Here is a 24,468-nt window from a genome sequence, read left to right on the forward strand (position 1 = left end):
TTTATTTTTTTTACACTGAATCCCCACCGGAGTGTCCCTTAATTGGATCGCGTTTTGCGAAAGGAACCAAGCCACATCAGCTGTTGCCAATATTTTTTTACAAAAGAACGTTTGTGCAAATTCTTCTGAATTTTTTCTTTCAATGTGGAAAATGCAAAATATTCAATGAAATTTCCAAAAAAAACTTTCTCAAGTAAAAAATTAAATTGCACAGTTTTTGGCATTAGCCGACGTGGCTTCATTTCTTTCTCCTTGCTACGGTCCAATTTTGAATTGCTCAAAACCGTATTCACTCCGCGTTGAATCGCAGCGACGTCATCGAAACACCGCGTCACAGAGGAGGCGCCTCCACCTTGGCTCTGACAAGCGGAAGCTCCAGCGACGGAAAAACAAAGGCTCCCTGACGGGAGTGGAGCGGGCGAGGATTTAAGTGGCCTTTCCAGTTAGCCGGTGAATGGAGCTGTCGCATCTGCAAAACGCTTGATCGATGAATCGTAATCACAGCTTCCAGTGCATGCGCGCCCATTAGATCCGATATAAATCAGAGCCCTGCGCATGCGCCGAACGCTGCAACCCCGAATTCGAGTGAGGGAGGTCAGTGCTAACCTGAGCCCCTCCACCGCGGCTAACAAGGTTTAGGGCCGTGGATTTGACAGTGTTGCCGATCGAGTGGCTAATTTTATGACAGAGCAGAGGTTCGATTGAGGAAGATTTTTGGTGTAATTTTACGGTAGGGGCCATTCACAAGATACGAGACTTTAAATCTTGGATTTTTTTATGGATTTGACAGTGTTGCCGATCGAGTGGCGTTTAGAAAGCAGATATTTAATTTTATGACAGAGAAAAGGTTTGCTCGTGGGAGAGGGCCAGTTTAATATTATGTTTGGGGCCGTTCACCATATAAATAACACTAATTTTTTTATTTTTTGATGGATTTGATGGTGTTGCCGATCGAATGGTGTTTAGAAAGCAGGACTTTGATTTCATGATTAAAGAGAGGTTTGTTCTTGGGACAAGGGTTAGTTGAATGTCACGTTAGGGGCCGTTCACAAAAAATGCAAAAGTATGTCTCTATTATCGTCCTCTTCTATTCTATTCTATTCAACGCTCCCCAAAAAATTAAAAATTGCGTAACGCATATTTTGACGGCGTACGTCCGCTATCACGTACCTCGGTTTTGCGAAATCCCTGTCATATTTTGATTTTTTAATGGAGAACTGCTCAAAGGTAATTCTTAAAAACTGTTGTTATTTTTCTTCTCTGCACAAATGAAGTTTTGCGAAAACTTCAAGGAACGATGTCGATTTGTTTCTTCATGGGAAAAGTAAAGTAGGATCGGATATTTTCAAACACTGCAAACGAGATATGTGGTTGCGGATTTACAACGTCGATTTAATCAAAAACACTAGTTAAGTAAAGTTCCAGGTGCGTATTTGTCTGACCAAGTCAACTCTATTTTTTCAAAAAGTGATATAGCAGCGCATAAATGATGGATGCTTTATCTAGCTGATGGGAGAAGTTCGAAACTGTTCACCGTGGCGTCGCTGCTCTAAATATCCTTTGTAGATCACCCAGCCTGGCATCATCTTACTCATCCGTCTTCATCTGTCCATTCATTAACGCACACAAATACTCACGACTTACTAAGTGGTGGTAGGACCGTGAAATCCTTCAAATATATTCTTATTTAGGATGCACTATATAAAGCATTGCTCTTTCCGTCTCTCAAACCAGTAATGCAAGCATCTAGCTCTACTTTTATAATTTAAGAATCAGTTTCAGTGTAAATCATCATGCTGCAGGTATGTTTTTGTTTAAATTTGTGTTATCTACAAGGAATTGACACACGTGCTCTTTTTTTTTTTTTTTTTTTTTTTTTTTTTGTGTTCGCGGATCGTTTCCTCAAAGTTATTTTTCCTTTTTAGTGGTTCCACTTTGCTATCTGACGGCAAAATTTTGAGTGGTTTGTTCAGTTCCAGTTATTGTACCTTGTGAATTTTAGGTAGATACTCCTAGAAAGATTCATGGCGCACTTTTTTCCTACCTGAAAGTTCCCAAAAATCAGTGATCTTGTAGTGATGGACTTGTGATACGTATTCTCATCAACTAAATTAGTTCTCTAATTATTAAGTGGGCGGCTAAAGGGTCGGTCCATGAAACAACATCATTTTCTAAAGATGTTGTGACGATGCTGAGAATATTTTCAAAATTCCATCATTCACTATGAAATTGATTAATTTTCAAATTACACTGTCGACAATATTATGAAGCTTATCAATGGCTAAAGTGTGAGATCAGGTATATCCGTTTGCGAAGTTGTAGACTTCCAGTCATACTTCATTTTTTCCTTCGAAAAATATTCAACGTAATTTTTTTTAAAAACTTCCTTAATTTTTCTGCTCTATTCGTAAAATACTCTGTATAATGCAAGATATCAAGTTGACTTGTTTCCATTCGAAAAATATGAGCTAGGAGCGGAGACTATGAAACACTGCAGTGTAGATACATGGTTCCTTACTTTAGCAATCGATGGTTTGTTTCCCTTTCCTTCGTAACGCATTTTTACATTGAATTGTACTCAAGAAATTGAGGTCTAATAATAATAATAATAATGTAAAAAAAATAAATATACATTATCATGTCCACTTACACAATTCGAAGTTCGATTAGCAGTCACTAGATCGTACACGTTTTATTAGATATTCTCATACTAACATATTATCAAAAATCAATTTCAATAAAAACGGCTGCACGAATCTTCAGATGTTGGTATTTTGTAATATTATTTGCTTATGATAAACAGTATAGATAAATAGAATCGCACCTAAGCTCGCAAACTCAGAATAATTCATTGATTCAAACTTATTTATCACTAGTGGTATAGTTCTCAGAAGTTAGAAACACAGTTTTTCCCTCATTGAAATGTATGAAAAGAAAGAATCACTATTGCTCATCGCTCGATCGAAAATCAATGTAAATCGGATCAGCAGGTAAAAGGAAACTAAATCCTATTGATATTGACAAAAAATTCATTCAAATCCTTCTCATAAAAACTTTAAACTTAAATTTAACACAATCGAAAGATGTTTACACGGTGGGGCACAACGAACTTATTTTAGTGTCCAATTTGATCTGAGCATTGCTAACAGCTTTTTAAGGGGCAGGGAATTTACATTGAATAATACAGACAAAACTGATTTCTCTCTTTAAAGTTCAAGTCGGATGAATCAGCCGCAATCTACACGAAATTCTGACGAGAAATCATGTAAGGAGATGGCTAAATTTTCACCTTGGCTGGTCCAAACATATATAGAACTTTCGGGAAATTAGCATCTAGTCGTGTGCATTGTAGGTACGCATTTTACGGAAATTAGACGAATAAACTTTCAATTCCAAAGCGTCATCTACTAAATTTTCAGAGCAGATTGTCAACTTATGAAATCATACGACCATTCCAAAAGCATTCCGAAATTTTTGAAAAGTTTTTATCAGTGACGATTCCTGAAAGTTCGCAACACTGTGTTTCCTCAATTTAAATCCATTGAAAAGTTCGATTTAAGGTGAGGCAAGCTCGGTTATGGGACATTCTGACAACGATTTTTTGTCCACGCACCTATTTTTTCTAGTAGTTTAGGTCTACGCGTTTTTTTGGCATGGGATTGCCACTTACCAATTAAGACCCAAAGTTAATAAGTCTACATATGAATACATGTAGGTCCTAGTATCTGTATTCAATAACGTTTAGCATGATTTTTGAACGTTATCAGAGGTCAAAGTGACTTGATTCAAGCAGAAATATGCTCAAATTTACCGCCGAGAGAAATTCTTCATGAATCAATATTGAAAATAATGCTTGTTTAAAAAAAGAAAAGATGCTTACATTAAAAAGAAAAGTCACTTACATCAAACAGACACCCGCTTTCATTCAGCCACTTCCTTCTTTATTCAAAATAAAATCCTCTTGACTGTATACTCAAGAATTTTTTGCCTAAATCGAGTCACTTTTTTCTCTAATGACATTCAAAAATTATGCTAAACGTCATTACGGATGCTAGGACTTAGTGAGTTTTTGGATTACAACTCTCTTTTTGTGCCGTGGTATCTTGATTTAATTTGTGGGGGAAGCTCCGTACTCCTAAAGGCTGCCTGTCATCCTTAATATGTTGGAGCGCCTTCAATTTTGTATGATACAGTGCAACACCTCTGTTGTGAAATAGTTGCTTGAAACGCCGTAGTACTCTGCGGCGCGGCGGGCGACCAGCGTGACACGCGCATAGGCGCCTACAAACCTAAGTGGATACTTCAAGCATTGCGCAATGCGTGAAGTATCCCTGTAGGTATGCAGGCCGCTTCGCTCTGTGTTCGGCTCAAATATTTAAACTCGCGGAGTTAGCATTTTTCAACTCGTGATTTTGAAATTTTGGTACACTCTGCGTGGATTACTCTCATGTAAATTGATGGAAAAAAATATGTATTCAAGGAAATTATAATGTGTGTTTTGTAAATATTAAGGTGGTTCCGTGGCAAATTTAATGACCTCCAAAGCACTTTAACTTTTGCTGTTATATATTGTGCTTTTACTGTGCTGCAGCATGGTGCACGCGCAACCAAACGGTCAGAATTGGACGCATTTCACTCCAAAAAGTCGATGTAAAAATACCGACGAGTGCTCACATTCTAAAAATTACTATACCCAAATCAAATCAATGGGAGCTAAATAAATCGGATCTGCATGCTTTATAGTTTACTTTAGTTTAATCCATTTGAATATAATTCTAATTAGCATATATATCTCCAATTACTGTTTTTCATTTTTATGAATCAAAAATTTATGGCGAGGAAAAACAATTTCAAGTTCACCGATGTATTTCCCATATCAATATTCGTGATCACGCATTTTAATATGCATGGACTTTTCATCCGTTTTCAGAAATCAACGGCAATCGCCTTGTTGGCGATTCTGTTTTTGATAAAATCTCCTGTGACGGCATACACCTCAGGCAGCTCTGATGGAGGAAGAGACGGAGGTTATGGAGGCAGCTCAGGTCAAAGTGGTTACGGAGGCTCCTCTGGCGGAGGTCAATATGGGTCAATGTCTGGCCAATCGAATTCGTTCGGCGGAGGCAATCAACAATATGGAGGAGGAGGAGGCGGCAGTAATCAGTACGGGTCTGGAATGAGTGGAGGCGGACAGTATGGATCTGGAATGGGCGGAGGCGGCCAATATGGTTCTGGAATGAGTGCAGGCGGCCAATATGGTTCTGGAATGAATGGAGGTGGCCAGTACGGATCCGGAATGGGCGGCGGTCAATACGGAGGCGGAATGGGTGGTGGTCAGTACGGATCTGGAATGGGCGGTGGTCAGTATGGTTCTGGAATGGGCGGTGGTCAATACGGATCCGGCATGGGCGGTGGTCAGTACGGATCTGGAATGGGCGGTGGTCAGTACGGATCCGGCATGGGCGGTGGTCAGTACGGATCTGGAATGGGTGGTGGTCAGTACGGCTCACGCGGAGGTTCTGGTATGTACGGAGGACAAGGAAACCAAGGTTACGGAAATGGAGGCTCATTTGGGGGACAAAATGGAGGTTCAGGAGTTGGCGGCAGAAACCAAAATACGTTTGCACCACCAGCTGCTAAAGTTTACTTCAATTTCCTCTGGCCCAAGAAAAACCGAGGCATGGAAGGAGGAAGAGGTGGCTCTGGGGGTTCTGGTAACTCCTTTGGTTCGCAAGGCGGTCAGTATGGCTCTAGGGGTCAAAGCGGTGGTCAGTATGGCTCTGGCGGTCAAGGGGGTGGTTACGGTGGATCGAATCAGTCTGGTAACGGTGGCGGGTATGGACAAGGCCAAGGTCAGTATGGTTCAGGAATGGGTGGCGGTCAGTATGGATCCGGAATGGGAGGTGGTCAGTATGGATCCGGAATGGGAGGTGGTCAGTATGGATCCGGAATGGGCGGTCAGATGGGTGGTCAATACGACTCAAGTTCTGGTCAGTCCGGAGGGTCATTGAACCAGTACGGAAGTTCTGGAAGTCAGAGATCCCAAGGTCAGTACGGCGGTGGCTCCATGGGTCAGTATGGAGGCTCAGCTGGCTCGTCCGGTGGATACTGAGAGATCATAGTGCCACCGGTTTAACCCCCCCCCCCCCCCCCCCCAAATCGGGAAGACTGACGGAACAATGAATCAGCCATTTTAATTATCTTGCCGCTCACATTTACTTGTTTGGGATGATTTAAATTGGTTTCAAAATGTGAAGGATGTTCTATGCCATTATGTATTCTTCAGATTTAAACTATTAGAGCCCTCACTTCATTAGACTAATTTTGCCAATTTAAAATGTTAATTTGCAGCTGTGCGAAGTAATTTTCTTCTGTTTGGCGTCATCAATGACGAGCAATGATGAGAAATTCAGGGTTTTCTGCTTTTTTCAAGTTCTTTTTTTCATCTAACCCTAATAGTTCATGTCAATCAATATTTTTAAGTCATCTGCAGAGTGCATCTTGTTGTGGCAAAATTTCTTCTGAACACGTAACCACAAATTATCATTTTAAATGGTTAAATGAAACTGTATTTGTTTTTATATTGATACTCCCAACATAATTCGTTAGATTTGCTGTGAGCAAAATCATCCAGGTATTTAAACTATAAAAGTTGCCTCTTTGACATAAAGGGTTTTTTTGGCTCAGAAATTTTCAATAGACAATTTAACAGAAATAAAGTGATATTTTTCGATAGAAAAAATTCATTGTTCATTTGTGATTTTAATTTTGTTTTAAGATTTTTTATTTCATGTGTTCTCTCACAATTGCAAATACCTTCGATGTACTTCCTTTCGTGTGTGCTTTTAATTTATGTTATTGTTAAGTTATTATATTATTGTTCAAGTTTATGTGTCTCGTCAGTGCTTAATTTCTCCCCACTGGTGGATTTCTCTTCACTTGCCCTGAAAAAAAGGAAAAATAGGTAAAAGTTTGATCAGCTCCTCAATTATGTATCTGAGAACGCATTTTGATCAGTAAAGCTGGGTCAAAATTCAAGTATGCTTATGACAGAAATTACCATACTTCAGCGGCCGTTTTTTTAAAGGTGGCAAATTTGTTTTTCCTCCATTTAATTGTAAGTAAAACAATCAAGTCCTGGTGAATTTTTAGGAGACAAGAATTAAAAAAATATATAAACTTAAAAATTATAACTGAATGAAATTAATAATTTATAATTAAAGAAATTATAAAAATGTAGAAACCCAATTGAAATTTCAAAAAACTTTGAAAAATATAAATAAAAAAAGCTATTCCAAGTCTAATTGTATGTTTAATATTCATACATCGAAATCCTTCCTATGAAGCTTCTTGAATCATACCCACTCATCATTTTAGAATGATTAAAATAGATCACCTCACCTAAAATCGATTTTAAAAGGAGGAAAAACAGCGTTGCCAACTTGCAAAATCACCACTGCCATACTACCGATGAAAATTTCCTATATTTTTCTACCACTCGCTTAAGTTTCTGGCATATATTTAGGGGCGCACTCACAGAAAACTTTGGTTATCTAACCAAAGCGTACCTTTTCAACCGATAGTAAGAAGCAATTTTGCAAGAAACATGTAACTCGGCCATGACCCAAACAGCCCTGTTAAAAATGCAGGCACGTTACATCGTTACATAGTATGAGTCGGAGGACCCAATTGTGGTTACTATGTAGGTGCAGTTTTATCACCTCCGTCGCACTATTTAATTATAGAAAATATTTCACCGAGAGCTCCTTTCAAATTATTAGCATCTTCTTCTTGGGTCATCGATACTCCATTTTATCATGGTACACGGCTTTGCTCGACTCTTTGCATCCGAGGCAAGAACCCGTCTCAATTAAGTGCAAAGCGAGAGCAACATTGTACGCCGGAGTAATCGTTGAATCTCAGCCCACGATAAAAATGTCATGCATAATTGAGGTTTAGGTTACGAGGAACCGTAAATCGAGAGTATAGACATAAGTGAAACTCCGAAAATCCATCAGGCCTTCACCGATGCCTCCGCGAATAAAGCTAGGGCCCAACAGAGCAGTCTAACCTGTGGTTTCAAATTATCCAGAACGATTTATTAAAACAAATAAGGGGTTTGGAGGAAAGGCCCATATATGCAGTTTTTGAAAAAAATTGAGATTTTCGTGAGCTCAACTAAAACTAGTTTGAAAGCATATTCCGTGAAAAATTCACAACTAAAATGAAACTTTAAAGCGTCAAAAGCTGAGTTTAATATTCCTCTCTGCCATGGGGCTCCATGTAATTTTGAAACTTTAAACACGTACTTCTTGAAATGAGGGACTTGGAGGACAAGGCGCATAAGTGCAGGTTTTGAAAAAAATGAGTTAGTATTAATTTAAAGCAAAAATATAGTCTTAATGGATATTCTGTGAAAAATCGCTCCCAAAATCCAATTTTTAAGCATCTAAAAGTCAGTTTGAACTTTCTTTCCGTTATGAAGATCCATGCAATTTTGAAACTTCACACACGTATTTCTCAAAATAGCAAAAACTGCACGTCTGCGCCGTGTCTTCCAAGCCCGTCAATTGTTAGAACCCGTTGTTTGTAAAGCACGCATTTTACTTAGTTTTTGCATAAATTTAAACATTTATCTGAAGAAACGCTCATTTATGAACACTCTTGGTTATCTAGGTTTGCATTGTAATCTGTATATTGACAGTGAAATTTCCGTGTTAGAAGGCTGGCTGCCTTTTTGTCCCTCAACCCCTTCATGAAACAAGCTGTTCATTCTCTAAGTGTCCGGGTATACTCTGGTTCAGGTGGTTCATCCATATACCCATACATTGATCAACCAGACATCTAATATCTAAATCAGATCAAATTTCTAGATCTGGTGGTCACTGATTTTTTTTTTTTTTTTTTTTTTTTCGAATGATAATAATGAAAAAAGAACGAAAAGAGGTTATTGCATGCTCTTGAGTTTAGGTGAAAAAAGTCATTTCGCGCCTCTCGTCCATCTCAAACAATTAATCGAAAATTCAAGAAACATAAACAAAATTTGGCCGTGAAAAAATGTTTCATTCGACAAAGGAGTAGAATGTATCACACGAGGTATACACCGACGGCAAAACTCTGAAACCACAAATTACAGCTCCCGACGGACGTATTGCAAACTTTGCACCAAACTTTACTTTTTAAATGGAAAACTGCTCAACAACATTATTTTAAAACTTCCACGATTACTCTTCTCTTTGCAAAGGAACTCTGTGGAAATTTCAAGGAGTGATGTGATTTGAGCGATTTGATGTTGATTCGTTCTCCCTACAAAAAAAGTAAAATGGGAGCAGAGGTTTTTAAAACACAAAAAAAAAGAGAAAAAAAATACGTGATTTGTAAGTTTCATTGTTGAAAACTTACTTCGTGGCCAAAATCTGGATTTTTTTTTCAAAAAAGAAACAAAAATAAAAAAACAAAAAACACTTGGACTGATTATACGAACTCAAATAATAATATATACATTCATATGAGAAATGTTGACAAATAGTCCATTTTGGGTGCGACCCAAAAAAGGATAAAGTCTGGAAAATAGAGATTAAAATTATATGGAATAAAATCATCTCAAAGTATTCTGAGCCACGTCAGCGTTGTTTTGTTTATTTTGGATGAAATTATTAATGTACGACTTTAAAAGCACGGCACTGAAGTTACACACTGCCGTAAATAGGAGAATCGTCATATGAATCTTCAGACGTTGCCGAATGACGTTTTATATCATATGGTCTTTCTGGGAGATTAAGAACATTATTCTTATTTTTCAGTGATTGAAAATTTTGATTGAAGATGATCAGTTTTTTCAGTTAGATCCAAAATATCTGTAAATTGATATGTGACTAAAGTATGTAACTCTTCTCAAAAAAACTTATTGTATCCGGAGAAATTTGCCAACATTCGAATTTTCCTGCGGATTTTTTCTATAACAAGGCAGCGCAAGTCCACCTCGCAAGTCAATTATCCGACTTCAGACAGACTAAATATACACCTTCGCAATGGCACCTATGTGAGTTTTTCGCTCTCAAAATCCTCATTTTGGGATTCGGTCTTTACGGATGCAAATCTTATAATTTTGTCTTACCAAACATGTACGAATGTATGGCTTTTCACATAAACAGCTCTCATATTTATTTATGAACACGAGGCCCCTATAAATATCATTGCAATTCTATACCTAGATAGTGCAAGTTTTTTTTTATTTTTTATTTTTAGAAGACCTGATACCCAAAGAATTGAATATATATTTCATACTTACATACCAAACAATTCGCTTCAAGTTTATGTACCATTAACATACAAAAAGTCATATCTTAGCGACATGTAGTATGCTAATAGTTAGTCTTATCTGCATATTGTAGTCCAATTTAGTGTTACTAAATAATGTTACCCATGGGTCAATCCTTGCAGTCTCGCAGATAATTCATTCTACTCTTTTTATAAGAAATATATGGTCAAAAACATTTTGCATCATTGTGGTTTTACAATAACTTTTTGAAACATGATTTACTTTGCCTAACACACCTCTTTCTAGCTTAGAGGTTTCTACAGCCATTGGCGCTTGAGTTCAGTTTAACTAGCCCCTTCATTTTCGACAGATGCAGCTTGCCAGACATGTTTGAGAGTGACGTTGAAGAAACGTTCCTAGGTTGATTGGTTGGTATTATTTCTTCAGCCAGGGATCAGGCTGTTAATTAGTAAAAATCTCAACGAACAGAGAACGCGTAGGATTTAGACAGTTACGATTTGATATGGATAGAAATATGGTGGAATTAATGTATTTAATAATTTTCCACAAACGGCTCAAAGTTTTTAAATCAAAATGTATTGAAGAAAATTGTCGATTTCCTGTCTGAGAATGTCTATACTTATGCATACATTCGGAATTCATTTTGAGAAATGAAACTACTATGTCTGTCTCATTTCAGAAACAACCTATGTGCCATTAACTTTCTTACTCAGATAGGTGCTTTTATGGGCGATAGCCAAAAATTTTAGCTTCTTATTGTAGGTAGAAATGCATTTGTAGATAAATGATAGTTCACAAATGTTTGAGTGTTTTCTGCTATATGTATGAGCAAAAGTCAGAGGTTCTCTCCGACGATCAGTTACGAGTATACAATTAAAAAAATGACGACAGAGACATTTTCTCGTACAATAAAACTCTTTATTAGTTTTTGAAAAATTCACAAAATAAATATTTGCCCTTATCACTTGGGACTTTTCAAGGCACCAATACATTTTTTTAAATTTTGGAGATGGAATATTCTGTACAACTTTGAAATGGTAACTAATCAATATGCTCCATCAAGTTATTAAAGCTAGGGTAACTTAACATTAAAATTATTTATTAAATATTTAATATAATGACCTTTACAGTATTAAAATTTCAAGCTTACTCATAGAGAAGAAATAGGATATTCATAGGCAATTTGTATGCGTATGCGAGGCATCTAACTACTGCAGCGTTCGAAAATGTTTCGTTAAGTATTTCCAGCAGAGTGAATAAAATTACAAAAAAACATGGTGAACAAATGACACTGTAATAACTGGTTACAAGGAGGATCACCTCATTTGAACATGAAAAGATGATGTTAGCTCCGCATTAACCCTTACTAAATATAAAGGAACCAGAGTGATTAATTTCGTCATCAACATATTCATGGATTTAAGAAATTTGGCACAAATATTTTATTACAGTAGAAAATAATTAATGAATCACAGACCATTAGAGAGATACGAAAACGCATCTTAGGTAAAAATTTAACATTATCATAAACAATTTCGACACATTCAAACCAAAAATCGCAGTTTTGTCGTGGATATAGCATCATAGATGCAATGACGAATATAATCACCCTGATTTTTGAATCATCCACTACCTAATACTGCGATTTCCTTAGTCAACATTCTGGTTTGACAAAATTACATTTGATTTTCAATTCTTTTGTTAGTGAGGACATTTACAAGATGCTCGGAGGTACAATTTGTCGTTTGCCAACAAAAGGACAATTGTCCATTTTCATGAAAGTCCTGGAGAGTTTGGAGTTATTTGGACGAAGCATGGTCCTTATCACAGTGTTATTACACCAGTGTTACTGAAATTGGCTACGATTGAAATTTGGAACCTGATGCATTCCTTTAAATGCGACAGATCCATTTTTACCATCAATGAAATAAAAAATTGATTTTTTTTAGCAAATTATCTTAAAAACCTTGATGTCTCAATGTTTTTTCACTTGCGGAACAGAAATATCTTACAAATGTTTGTCAAATTCTAAAAGAAAAGCTCATCACAAACTATCCTCGCTGATTTTTATACTTACTGTTTAGCCAAGCAGATTTCCTTTTATCATAAAAAGAAACCCGAACAATTTTAAATCACTTTGCATCACTTGAGGTGGAATTAACATGTTTCATTGCTTCCATTCAGAGAATTATTGAGTAGTTAATAATATACATTAATATTTACAACAATTGACCACTTGAGAGGGCTTTACATTAAGCACCACAATACCAATTTTTCTCATAAAAATTTCACATAGAATACATCGGATGCGTTTAAAATGTCTAAATTCAACACGTCACAAACACCCAATTTTTTTTCGCAGGTGGGAAGTTTGAATTAGTTTATACTACCAGTGACGAAGCGTTTATGATCGATAATCGATATTCCCCCATTTGAAGCTATGGTAAAGAATCGATCATTACGGTGTTCGTTGCGAACACCCTGTTTATTGATCCTGTTCCATAGGTTTTAATGACAGATCAATCGATACATCGCAAATTACGCCTTGCCATTGGATAGTACACAGAGAAAAATATATTAGTGATTACTAGGAACTTAATTTCAGAGGATCCCGAGAAATCTACTCACTAATAGGACATTTTTGACTATACTAATCACGTGGCTGACAAAAATAACCTGCGGATCGATTGTTTAATCGTTATTGAATAACCCGAATCGATAAAGTGCGCTAATAAGGTAGGAATTAATCGATCAAATTCATTCGATTACGATCAAACAATCGACCCGCAGATGCAAGACTAACGCTTATACAAAATCTATAATCAGCCAAACTTCATTTTACATTGCTTTACTTCCTTCCTGTGTTGTATTTCTTGACAAGAAACTAAAGAAGATAATGCTTTGAAGATGTGTGAACTTACACTAGATTATGATGAAGAATTTACTAACGAAATTTTGAGTCTGAATATGGCTTTGTTTCCTAATGGAAAAATGTATTATCAGAGGAAATCAGGCAACGTATGATTTAGTTAGGCAGATTCCAGCTAAATCGTTCTATACGGACCGCGTTTAGCAGAAAAGAACCGATCCACATCACCTATTGTCAAATTTAACTTGGACATTTAATTTTTTACACACCGAGAATAAAGTGAAGTCGATTTAACATCCTGGATGTAAAAAAAGTGTGCGAGAACTCACAAAATGCTAAATTACCCACTACGGCAGTTAGTTTTACACCTTGACACTGCTAAAATTACTGCTGTAGGAGTTAATTCAGCATTTTGTAAGCTCTCGCACACTTTTTTTACATCCAGAATGTTAAATCAACTTCACTTTTTTTTCGGTGCAGGAGAACGTTTGTGTGGATTTCTTTGAAAATTTTAAGGAACTGCTTTGGGCTATGCAGAAAATTTACTGAACTTTGCACTAAAATCCGCACAACCGTTTTCATGTAAAAAATTAAATTGCCCAGTTAAATTTGGCGATAACTGATGTGGCGTGGTTCCATTTTGCTTGACGCGGTCAATCTAAATCTAGTCAGTACTATGATCTTCTACATTCAAATTGTATTAGCTGAAATCTCACCCTAACGTTACTTCATTAATCATGCTCAATGCGTTGATGTTGTGTCTCTTTCATTTTTGTCATCAATTTCAATGTGTTCTATGTGAGATCTGAACGAGGTAATGGGTTTTGTAGTGTTCACATTTTTACCCTGCATAGTGGTATTTCGATGAAATTGAGCAACCTAATACGAACCCCCTCTTCCGCCGTAAGCACCGGAGCCTCCATTACCTCCACTTCCGCCTCCATAGCCTCCGGCACCTCCACTACCTCCTCCATATCCACCAGATCCTCCGTTACCACCTCCGTAACCACCTCCGCCGCCGCCGCCTCCGTAACCTCCGTTACCACCGCCGCCGCCTCCGTAGCCTCCATTACCACCGCCGCCGCCTCCGTAACCTCCGTTACCACCGCCGCCGCCGCCTCCGTAACCACCGCCACCACCGCCGCCGCCTCCGTAAGCTCCGTTGCCGCCTCCGTAACCTCCGTTACCACCTCTGCCGCCGTTGGCGAAGCCTCCTTCTGGTTCCCGGTAGGTAACTCTTGGTTTGTACCCCTCGCTGTCGGCCTCGTATTCTACGATCTGCGTCCTTCCGTCGGGGAGGAGAACGTGGTAGGATCCAGTTGCTTCGTCACCTTGTCGCCTTTCACTGTGACCGAACATAGCACCTGATTCCGGAGCGTTGACCTCGTATGAAAACTCGTAGTTTGCCGGCTCCTGAAACATAATTTTAAGAGTTAGTGGAAAATACACCTCAACGGGCTGAGTTTTGAAATGAATAGACAAAGCTTTAGATAAAGAAGACAAACGGTATATGGAGGAAATCTATTGGTGGAAACGGATGGTTGCAATGGACAAAGGAGGTAGGTGATAGAGTAGCTAGAGGTAACCCAAGAGAGACCCTATAGTTGGTCCATCAGTTTCTCCCTCAGTCTATAGAAACCAACCATTTTCAACCAAATATAGGATCGCTCCATACTTCCTGGGTATTTTTTGTCTATCGCTTTGTCTATCTATTTCAATAATCAGCCCGCTGGTCCTGAATATTGTCAGCCGGTTTACTTACGGCTGACAGTTGTGATGCCGGCTTGAAGTGCCTTGAAGTTTCCAAGGGTGGCGTGAAAATTGGTCTATTTTCTTTAATTATGGCGAGAATTATCTATTTTGTTGTTGACATTGAGTGCCGCCGTGGTACTCCCCCGGACCATTACGTCGGGGACTTAAACGAAGCGGTAGAAAAGTGAAACCAACCGCGGCGTATGTTACCTAATTTAGCACTGTGTTCTTACAAAAACGACCCAAAATAGAAAAATTTTACTTGCTGATCTTATATCAAAGGGACTAGAGTAAGGTAATAACATTTCTGCAGCAAATTGAACGCATATGCTTACCTGTAATAGGTGAAAATGTGAGAGAGATTCATCCCAAAGAAGACTATTCTCTCGTATAAATACACTGAGAAAACTGTTTGGTTTATAAACCATACTGTGGCTCAGATGGAATACCATTAAGATGGTAAATGAAATAGTGGTTTTTGGTCTTGGAACCAAACGAAATTATATATATACCATAGTAATGACATTTAAATCTATGTGTATAGTTCAAACACCGAAAATCATTAGTTTGCTGTTAAAATATAATTTCCTGATTCTAGTCCCTTTGATATAAGAGTGGCAAGTAATTTTTCCGTATTTTGGGCCATTTTTGCAGAAGCACAGTGCTGCATAAGATAACATACATCACGGATAGTTTTACTTTTCTACCGCTTCGTTTAAGTTTCTGACGTAATCGTCTGTGGGCGTACCACGGCGACACTTATTGTAAAAAAAAATCAGATTTCCCGACATGAGTACAGGATTAGGTTTCATTTTCATTCCAAACTCGGCAACCTCAAGGCATGTCAAGCGTATTCCGCGTAGGAACCGCCGCGGCATCACAATGATTAATCGGAATGTAAATGAGAGAAGAATATTAGGTTTTATTAAATGGGAAGAAAGTCATCAACCGTCCATCAATCCTTCCATATTATGTGTAACACCTCAAGAGGACGTTTTGCGAGGAGTTTGAATCCGCTTTTTTGCAGTGGTGTCACGTTATGCAAAAATTCTAAATAGTTTATGTGAGATGTTTTTGAGAGTAAGTATTTTCATGAAAATAAGAACGAAATCCCAAGAACATTTTCCGATGAAAATTCCGTTAAGCAGAGGCATTTGATTATTATCCAGTAAGGATCACCATTTACATGATTTTATTAACACCTCACGGTACTCACCAGCGGGCTGATTATTGGAACTGATGGACAAATCAATAGACAAAGAAGACAAACTGAAATTAAAGCGATCCTATTTTTGGAAGCGGGTGGTTGCGATGAACAAAGAGGGTAAGTACATATAATACACTAAGTAACGGCAACCCACGAGAGACCCTACAGTTAGTCCATCATTTCCCCCCTCAGTCTGTAACAACCACCCGTTGCAACCAATAAGATCGCTCCATACTCCCTGTGTCTTTTTGTTCATCGCTTTGTCTATCAATTCCAATAATCAGCCCGCTGGTTTTGCATTTGCCTTGTTCATTTAAGACCAATAATTTTCATAACAAGAATTAAGACTTTGCCTCGACCGGAAAAAAATTTTAAACGTAAAACTGTGAGTTTTAATCTCAGATATGATACACTGAATCTAGAACTAATTTTTTTAGTCGTAGAGCATGCAACGTTGATGGAGCTACTGTCCTAGGCCGCGAACAAGATGATCCGCGCAGATTTTACGCACACATCCATCAACAATTTTACGTGAATTACGTAAGGAGTTACGCTTGACAAACGGTCGTCACGAATTTCCCCCGTTTCATTTATGCACCCGTCTTTTGTTTACTGTCACGACCGGCTGCATACTTATGCAGTGATATAAAAAGTGTTGCCTGCTCACCTGTAATCCTCGAAAAACTACACAGGGATCGTCATAAAACCGACGGAATTTCGAGCGAACAGTGACACCGCGTGATCTATCGGGCGAATGTTCTTGTCGACCTTATCTAAATTTCGCGTGTTTCGTGTCAAAGTTTTCGAAATGCCCCCAAAAATGCGCTGTTCGGCGTTTGGCACGTTTTAATCTAGGCACTTTCTTCAAAAGGGCAATACAATTAGAGAGGCAAGTGCGCTTTGACCGAATTGCGTACGGTGTTTCTTTTTACCACCGTATGTCTTTTCGTGACCTTACATTGCCACGCTGTAAATGAAACGAAAAAAAATGGGTCAGTTCTATCGGAGAGGGTTAATGTCTGCCTGTAGAGGTTTACTTTTTGCTATATATTATTTACTAGTCTTCATTAATCATTTTGTATCAAATTTTTACGGTAAAAGTACTTTCAATGAAACTTCATCAGATGACAGAACATGATGTGTTGGTTTTTAAAACAGTTCCTTGAATTTACACCGCACCGGGGTGGGAAGTGGTTGAATTACCACAAGATGTATCACTTTGATTTGAGTAAAAAATTTGGAAATTAATTTATTCTGAGATACAAGAGGTGATCGACTATTGTCATAAAGTACAGGAAATCTTCGACCAAAAATGATTATAAACACGGTAAAGACCGAGTCTTCAAGAGAAATATAGCCACATTTTGTGGATACATCGAGCAGGTTATCGAATGACGTGTTCCCCGGTTTAAGGGACTATATTCTTGTTTTTCAAAAATTTTCTTGAAACTCTCAGTCCAAAATTATGCTCGTCGTCTTTCTCAAAATAATGTAAACGGACTACATTTTGCGATGAGGAACTACTATCACTGTCATATTCATAGAGACAACTATTTGTATGGGAGAACTTGTTGCAATTACGTCGTTTCTATAATAAGCCGCAAATAGTAGTTCCTTATTGGAAAATGCACTCCAATTTTTCATCGACTTAGTAGAAAAATCCATCGAAACAATCAACAGCTGAATTTTGTCTCCTCTTTATACTTTCCCAATATTCCTGCTTGAGAGGTATGAAAGGCGATCTCTCATCAACCTCCATTATATTATAACTCGTTACATAAAGTATTACTTGACTTACCCCATATGGGTCTTCCCCGTTATTTCCATAGCCGCCACCTTGTCCACCGTAGCCTCCCTGTCCACCTTGGCCGTAGCCTCCTTGTCCTCCTTGGCCACCCTGGCCGTACCCACCCTGAGATCCTTGACTGTACCCACCCTGGCCCCCTTGGCCGTAACTTCCTTGCGAAGCGCCCCCGTATCCCCCTTGGCCACCTTGTGCGTAAGCGCCTTGGCCGCTTTGCCCGTAGCCTCCGCTTTGTGCGTAGCCACCGGAACTACCGCCGAACCCTGGACGTCTCCCTGAAAATAAAATACAAATCCAAAGATCACACATACTGTAATATTAATTCTCGTTGGCAGGATATTAATTGAAATTGACAGGAAAACGGTGAAAGCAGCTCAATGGGGCTTCCGAAAGCAACAGCAAACTTAATCAATCTACACAGATGGCCCATATTACTGCCATGTTACGGAAGAAAGCCGAAAACGCATTAAACGTATAAACCTCGAGACGTTAAACATTTTTCTTTTTTGATAATACAAATACAAATCTCAAGGAGTCTTGTGGTTGTTTATCTTTCAAATCTTCAGATAATTTAATTTATTATTGAATCCAGAGTATCTGAAAATTTCAGGAAACAAATTTCACCAATTTTCCAAAAAATGAAAGTTTTATGAAAATTTTTTGGCAACATCCGGATGTTCATATACGGCGTTTTTCCATAACACAGCAGTGTGAGTCACGGTTAGCGCATATTTTCAGGTGTCTTGAGGCTCATCCTAGAATGCACTTACTGATCCTCACCATACATTGTTGTCAGATAGTGCTGAAAAATCAGCACATTTTCTATTTGAACCCATGTGAAATATCTACATTTTACCATACAATCTGGAAATCTTGTCTCCTTAACACGGCAGTACTGCCGAGGAAGAACGCCGTATGAACGCTCGAGAGTTGCCAAATTTCCCCGGATAAATATGTATTTTTGAGTAGTTTTATGGATATTTTCCCTTGAAATATTTAGACAATTTAGTTTAAATTGCGTTCAAAATTGTCAGAAAATTTGGAGGAAAAATGTTCACACATTTTCCAAAAAAATTGTATTTTCATTAAAGAGGATCGGCAACGTCTGAGGGTTCATACGGCGTTTTCCTTAGCGTGACAAAGCTGGTGATTATCAATACGGTGACGTTTTCATCCTAAATGTTGTTTCCTCCTTAAGTTTCTTCTTTGTAATTGTGCTAAATTCTACAATAACATTTACCTGCGTAAGCACCAGTAGCGCCACCTCCGTAGCCCCTGTTTCCACCGGAGGCGCCACCGTAACCTCCGCCTACTCGGCCAGGGGATCCGTAGCCGGAGCTGCTAGAGCTGAAGCTTTTTCCGCCTCCGTACTGTCCGCCTCCTCCTCCGCCGCCGTAGGCGGAACTACCGCCAAACCTCTGCCCGTAGCCGCCGGAAGATCCGCCATAACCGCCTCGAGATCCACCTCGACCCGCTGGCAAGTACCCTGACACTGGAGGCTCAGCGGTGATAGCCACTGTCATGTATAGCAACACGACTAATATCTAGAGCGACAGACAAACATTGTGACTAAACTTTGCATTGGTCATGACGAGCTGTTTTTAAAAAAAATATTGAGCATTAATTGGACTGCGTTAAGCAGAAAGGAACCAAGGCACATCTCCTATATGGCCAACATTAATTGGGCAATTTAATTTTTTACATAAAAACGGCTGTGCAGATTTTTGTGCCAGTTTCAGTAAATTGTCTGCATAGTACGAAGCAATTCTTCAAAATTTTCAAAAGAATTTGCACAAACTTTTTCTTGAAAAAATTAAAGTCCCCAATTAAATTTGACAATATCTAATGTAGCTTGGTTCCTTTCTGCTAAACGCAGTCTAAGTCTAGGTGTATTTTTAGGTCTGATTTCAGAAATGACCTCCGATATCTTTTGGATTGGTTTGATTGTAAAGAGGGCGAAGAGGTCGTTTACTGAAAGGGTGGGGATTGGTGTATTAAATCAGAAATTTTGAAGTGCTCGATTTCCAAAGGACTGGGGTTCGGTAGAGGATAGTGGCGGTTAGGTGCCGCAGATCGCCGAGGAATGCTTCAAAGCGATATGTATGTACAAGCAAGAAAAAAAAAAAAAAATTTACATTTTTATAATTTACAAGGAAAAATTATTATCACACTGTTGATTTTCAACGATTTTTGAGACTGCGGGATAGAAGGTGGAGATATGTAAATAATTATTGTAAGATATTTTCGAATATCTGATTACTCGTTTCCTAACTCGTAAATTTAGGAAGTTTTTTCAAAAATGATGTGGACTAATCTGATAGTAAAAGACTTATTAGAGGGCTTTGCAGAACTTGAACAAGTCTATCTTAGTGGAAAAAATTCACGAGGAGTATTTTTGTTGTAAATTTTACAGTAAACTAATACATAAGCTATCTGAGCAAACAGAAGAAATCGAACAAAATTTTCCGGACTGTCAGAGGGCTGAAGAGGGCTTCACTTAGAACTGGTATAGCGGGTGAAAAAAGCAGCATAATGTTTTAGTGTCATCGTCCAACGACACTTGAATATTTGAAATGGTAGTTTATTCACTCTACATTATAGGTCTTCATGTTCCTGACCATGAACTTAAAGAGTCATTACTGTCGCGAACAATGGAAAATGAAGGAAGGTGCAGAATCGAATTAATGTCTGTTAAACAACCGTTGAGAGAAGGATATTATTAGGAATACATGACCTTGTCATATAGGGGCTTGAGATGTTTCTCCACATGAGTTGCATGAATGGAAGAACTCACTTTTCGTTTAATAGATAATCTGCTCTTCGTTACACCAGGTTATCTGAAGTGGTATTCAACAGTTTCTTAGAAACTTAAAACTGAAGGCTTTATTTTCAAGCTTATACTTAGAGACCCGACTTTGACGTATAATGCCATAGTGAAAAAGCGTCACAGGAAGCAATAATAAGCACTAGCCGGTTTGAATTTTGATTTCTTTCAAGTTTTTTTTGAAAATCTTATAAATATTTTTTAGAAATATATTGTTCAGCTTCTAGGCGTTTTTGTATTCGGAAAATGTCAGAAATGCTTAATCCTTATCGAATATGATAAAGCACGACGCTGTTTCCTTCAAAGTATGCATGCTTTTATTTACAAGCCTACATTTATATATTTAAAGGACGGGGTGGACAGTGGCGTGGCGTGCTTTGCGATATATCGATTGTTAGGTGAGGTGTATGCCATTTAAACCTATGGAAAAAATCGATAAACAGGGTGTTCGCAGCGAACACCTTAATAATCGATTCTTTACCATAGGTTTAAATGACAGAACAATCGATATATCGCAATTCACGCCACGCCACTGGGGGTGGATATTAATGCATAGGGAGAAATTTTAAAGGTAGCCACGCTTCTCCCCTCGGATAAAAGTATTTTACTTATTCTGCGGTCATAAAGCGTGTTCATAATAGTTCAGCTCAAAAACTGGAAAATCAATCTCCAAGGCTCCGAAGAAATGGTGTGTTTAGAAAATAAAATCGTCGTTACATTCAACCCTTATTTTTTGCTTCCCCGAAAATTTCTCTGTACCTCAGCATAATGTACCTCTTTGTTTTTGCTCATCTCATTGCGGGTTTTGCTGTAACTGAAACGTCTCGTAAAAATTGACTAGAAAAGATAAATAAGCTTCCAATATAAAATGCTGGCGGTCTGCCAGAACACGAAATAATCATTTTTCAGCTGGTTCAGCGCAAACAGGTTTAGTTCGTGAACCGCAAGGGCCCATGTAATCGTCACTTGTTACGGTTGACTTTATTTTTTGAAAATTTTCTGCATGAATTAATAAAGATGCTCGTCACAATATTAACAAATTGAACATTCTGTTAAACAAAAAATCAAATTAAAGTACAGCTCGCCTTCATAGTTTGTATTGATTTATAATCTTAAGGAATTACTGTGTTTTTCTGACGATCTCGACGTGGCATGACTCTCTGCTCTTAAAATTACTACACTTAACTTATTTCAAGATGTATCGCACGATTAGGGTAGAGTTCGCTATTTTTAGGTATTGCCGGGGGAGGGAGGGTGGCGAAGATACAGAACTTCGAACATCAATATCATGTACTTTTATACAATGGAACTTCAAGATGAGCCAGATTCACAATGTAATAACTTTCCGAAGTAAAATTTACCGCGTAGAAACTGTTTTAATAATATTATTTTTTTTTCTAAAATACTACTTTCCTTTAAATTTTTGGCAGAAAATGGATCTTTTACCGGAAGCAGCAGATTTTAGTTGTTTAAATTAAAGGAGGGGAACCGAAAAGGACATTTTTTGAGCCCACCCTGAATTTTCTCAACTCTACACGTTTTTTCTCAGTGAAAGTCTATTTTGAGGAGTGCATTGTGATTTGGTTATTTCTGAAGGTAGATTTTAGCAGAAAATGCGGGTTTTACAGGTATGCAGCCAAACGCCAAAATATTTGCACTTTTCAACAAAATCGATCTTCAGACCCATGTTTAGACCTCTCCTAAGGCAGAAAAGAGACCGAAAATGACCATATTATGATGCATTCCGAAAAAAATAGACCTTCAAAACACAAATAATTGTGGAGTTTAGGAAATTTAGCTAAGGTGGGCCAAAAAACAGCCCGTATCGATATCCCTCTTTTGCGATCGTATCCAGAATTTATTGAACCTTATGGTGCTGTAAGATCCACCTTGAAAGAAGGTGTGCACTTCAACCATCCACTCCAAAACCCCACGATGACCACATTGAGAAAAATACTGGTGTTTTCGTGTCCTTTTTGGCTAATACAGGCAGTAAAATCAGATCAACCCAAATTTTATGTTAATTTATGTACAAGTTACGTACAATTTAGCACAGAAAATAATGGAAAAACAGGAAGACCCAGACCCCACAATCAATCGAAAGTTTGGGCTTCTTGGTGTTCCAAACAATTGGGATAGTACCACAATTTTAGGGATAATCCCCAACACTTTTTTTTTCGTAGAGCTATTTGAACCGCGTCAAGCAGAAAAAAGCCAAGACATATCAGCTACAGCAAAATTAAATTGGGCACTTCAATTTCTACATGAAAACTGTTGTGGAGATTTTTATGCAAATTCCTTAGAATTCCCAAAGGAATCCGCAGAAACGTTCTCATGTAAAACATTAAATTGCCCGAATAAATTTGGCGATAGCTGATGTGGCTTGGTTCATTCCCGTTAAACGCGGTCCATTTAAGGATCGACCCTTTCCTGAACTCCAGTGTTCGTTGGTAGCTTAGTACCCCTTTCATTACCCGCTGCCTCTTGCTCTCGTATACACACCTCATAATATAAAACCTACTTCGTTTCACTCATAATTAACCCTACGTCACTTCGACATGTCTATAGTTGGCTGTAGGCCCCACAGGGATTAAAGCCAGTATACCAACAGTATATAAAAAAACAAAAAAAAAACAAACAAACTCCAGTGTTATTTTTTCTTGCACTGGAAAAAAACACATTGGATCTAGAGTCCAGACTCTTGAAAACATTGACAAGAAGAAATACTCTTGCTTTAATCAGAATTTTGCTTTAAAAGGAAATGCGCTCAAATTAAGAGGCTTGGCTCTTGATTTAAGCAAAAATCCGATTGAATCAAGAGTATTTTTTCTTGTCGATGTTTTTAAGAGTCTGGGCTGTAGATCCAATGTGGTTTTTTTTCCAGTGTGGGGTGTAAAAAGCGAAAGAGGATACGTGGTTTTGCACTTCGGCAATCGATATAGGGTCTCCAAGGAAAAAAGCTCTCTACGGAACGAGCCTTCCTGAACTTCAGTGTTATTTTTTCTTGGGGTGCAAAAAGCGAAAGAGGATACGTGGTTTTGCACTTCGGCAATCGATATAGGGTCTCCAAGGAAAAAAGCTCTCTACGGAACGACCCTTCCTGAACTTCAGTGTTATTTTTTATTGGGGTGTAAAAAGCGAAAGGGGTTGAAATTGGTGAATGAGGAGCTCGGGACTTACCTTGGGAAGCATGATGCCGCGATGATGGAATGCGTCGGTGTCCGGGGTGGCGCGTCTTTTATAGCAAGTGTTGTTCCACTCGGGGCAGAGGCGCCGGGCCCGTTGCGTCACTCCATCAAATCCCAGCATCATTCATATCGCCCGGGATGAATGGTGACGTAAATCTGGGCTAATGCGCCGCGCACCCGCCCCGCGCCTCCGCCTAACCCAATGCACTTGCGAGCCCATTCACCAAAGCCGCCAAGGTTCCCCTCCGTCCCTCGCGCATCCTCAAAGGTGGTGGTTTTCGGATCCGGTGGGCGTACGATAGAAAAATTGAATTTCCGATGAGACCGCCGCGAACGCCTTTTTGCGGATTTTGTGCATTTTCGAATCGCTGCTGCCGAGTTTACCACGAATGAATCAGTGAGATCGAAAACACACCAACTCGGTAGCTCGGAATTGCTCAATTTTCAGAAGAGACGGTCAATTTTTATGAGTCATTGGAATTAGCGCATCTGTTCTAACTTGGACCTTTGAAATGCCCTTAAAAGCTTGTATTTCGGCACCA

At 38.5% G+C, this 24,468-nt stretch overlaps 2 protein-coding genes across 3 annotated transcripts; one reads left to right on the forward strand and one right to left on the reverse strand.

Moving 5' to 3' along the window:
- Nucleotides 1-1,589: 1,589 nt before the first annotated feature.
- Nucleotides 1,590-7,984, forward strand: LOC109034504 (uncharacterized). Its single transcript, XM_019047704.2, has 2 exons — nt 1,590-1,802; nt 4,931-7,984. Exons 1-2 carry the CDS (start codon nt 1,794-1,796, stop codon nt 6,110-6,112), a joined length of 1,191 nt encoding a protein of 396 aa, XP_018903249.2. The 5' UTR covers nt 1,590-1,793; the 3' UTR covers nt 6,113-7,984.
- A 3,747-nt stretch (nt 7,985-11,731) lies between these two features.
- Nucleotides 11,732-24,092, reverse strand: LOC109034559 (uncharacterized). Of its 2 annotated transcripts, XM_072300266.1 has the most exons (5): nt 23,919-24,062; nt 19,155-19,458; nt 17,909-18,189; nt 14,279-14,564; nt 11,732-14,215 (listed from the first exon to the last, which is right to left on the reverse strand). In XM_072300266.1, exons 1-5 carry the CDS (start codon nt 24,048-24,050, stop codon nt 14,031-14,033), a joined length of 1,188 nt encoding a protein of 395 aa, XP_072156367.1. In that variant the 5' UTR covers nt 24,051-24,062; the 3' UTR covers nt 11,732-14,030. The 2 variants fall into 2 exon arrangements, with proteins under 2 accessions (XP_072156367.1, XP_018903324.2); XM_019047779.2 differs by having other exon boundaries at nt 11,732-14,564; nt 23,919-24,092.
- Between the last annotated feature and the right edge of the window lie 376 nt (nt 24,093-24,468).

Source organism: Bemisia tabaci, chromosome 5 (genome assembly GCF_918797505.1).
Source record: "Bemisia tabaci chromosome 5, PGI_BMITA_v3".
Lineage (NCBI taxonomy): Eukaryota > Metazoa > Arthropoda > Insecta > Hemiptera > Aleyrodidae > Bemisia > Bemisia tabaci.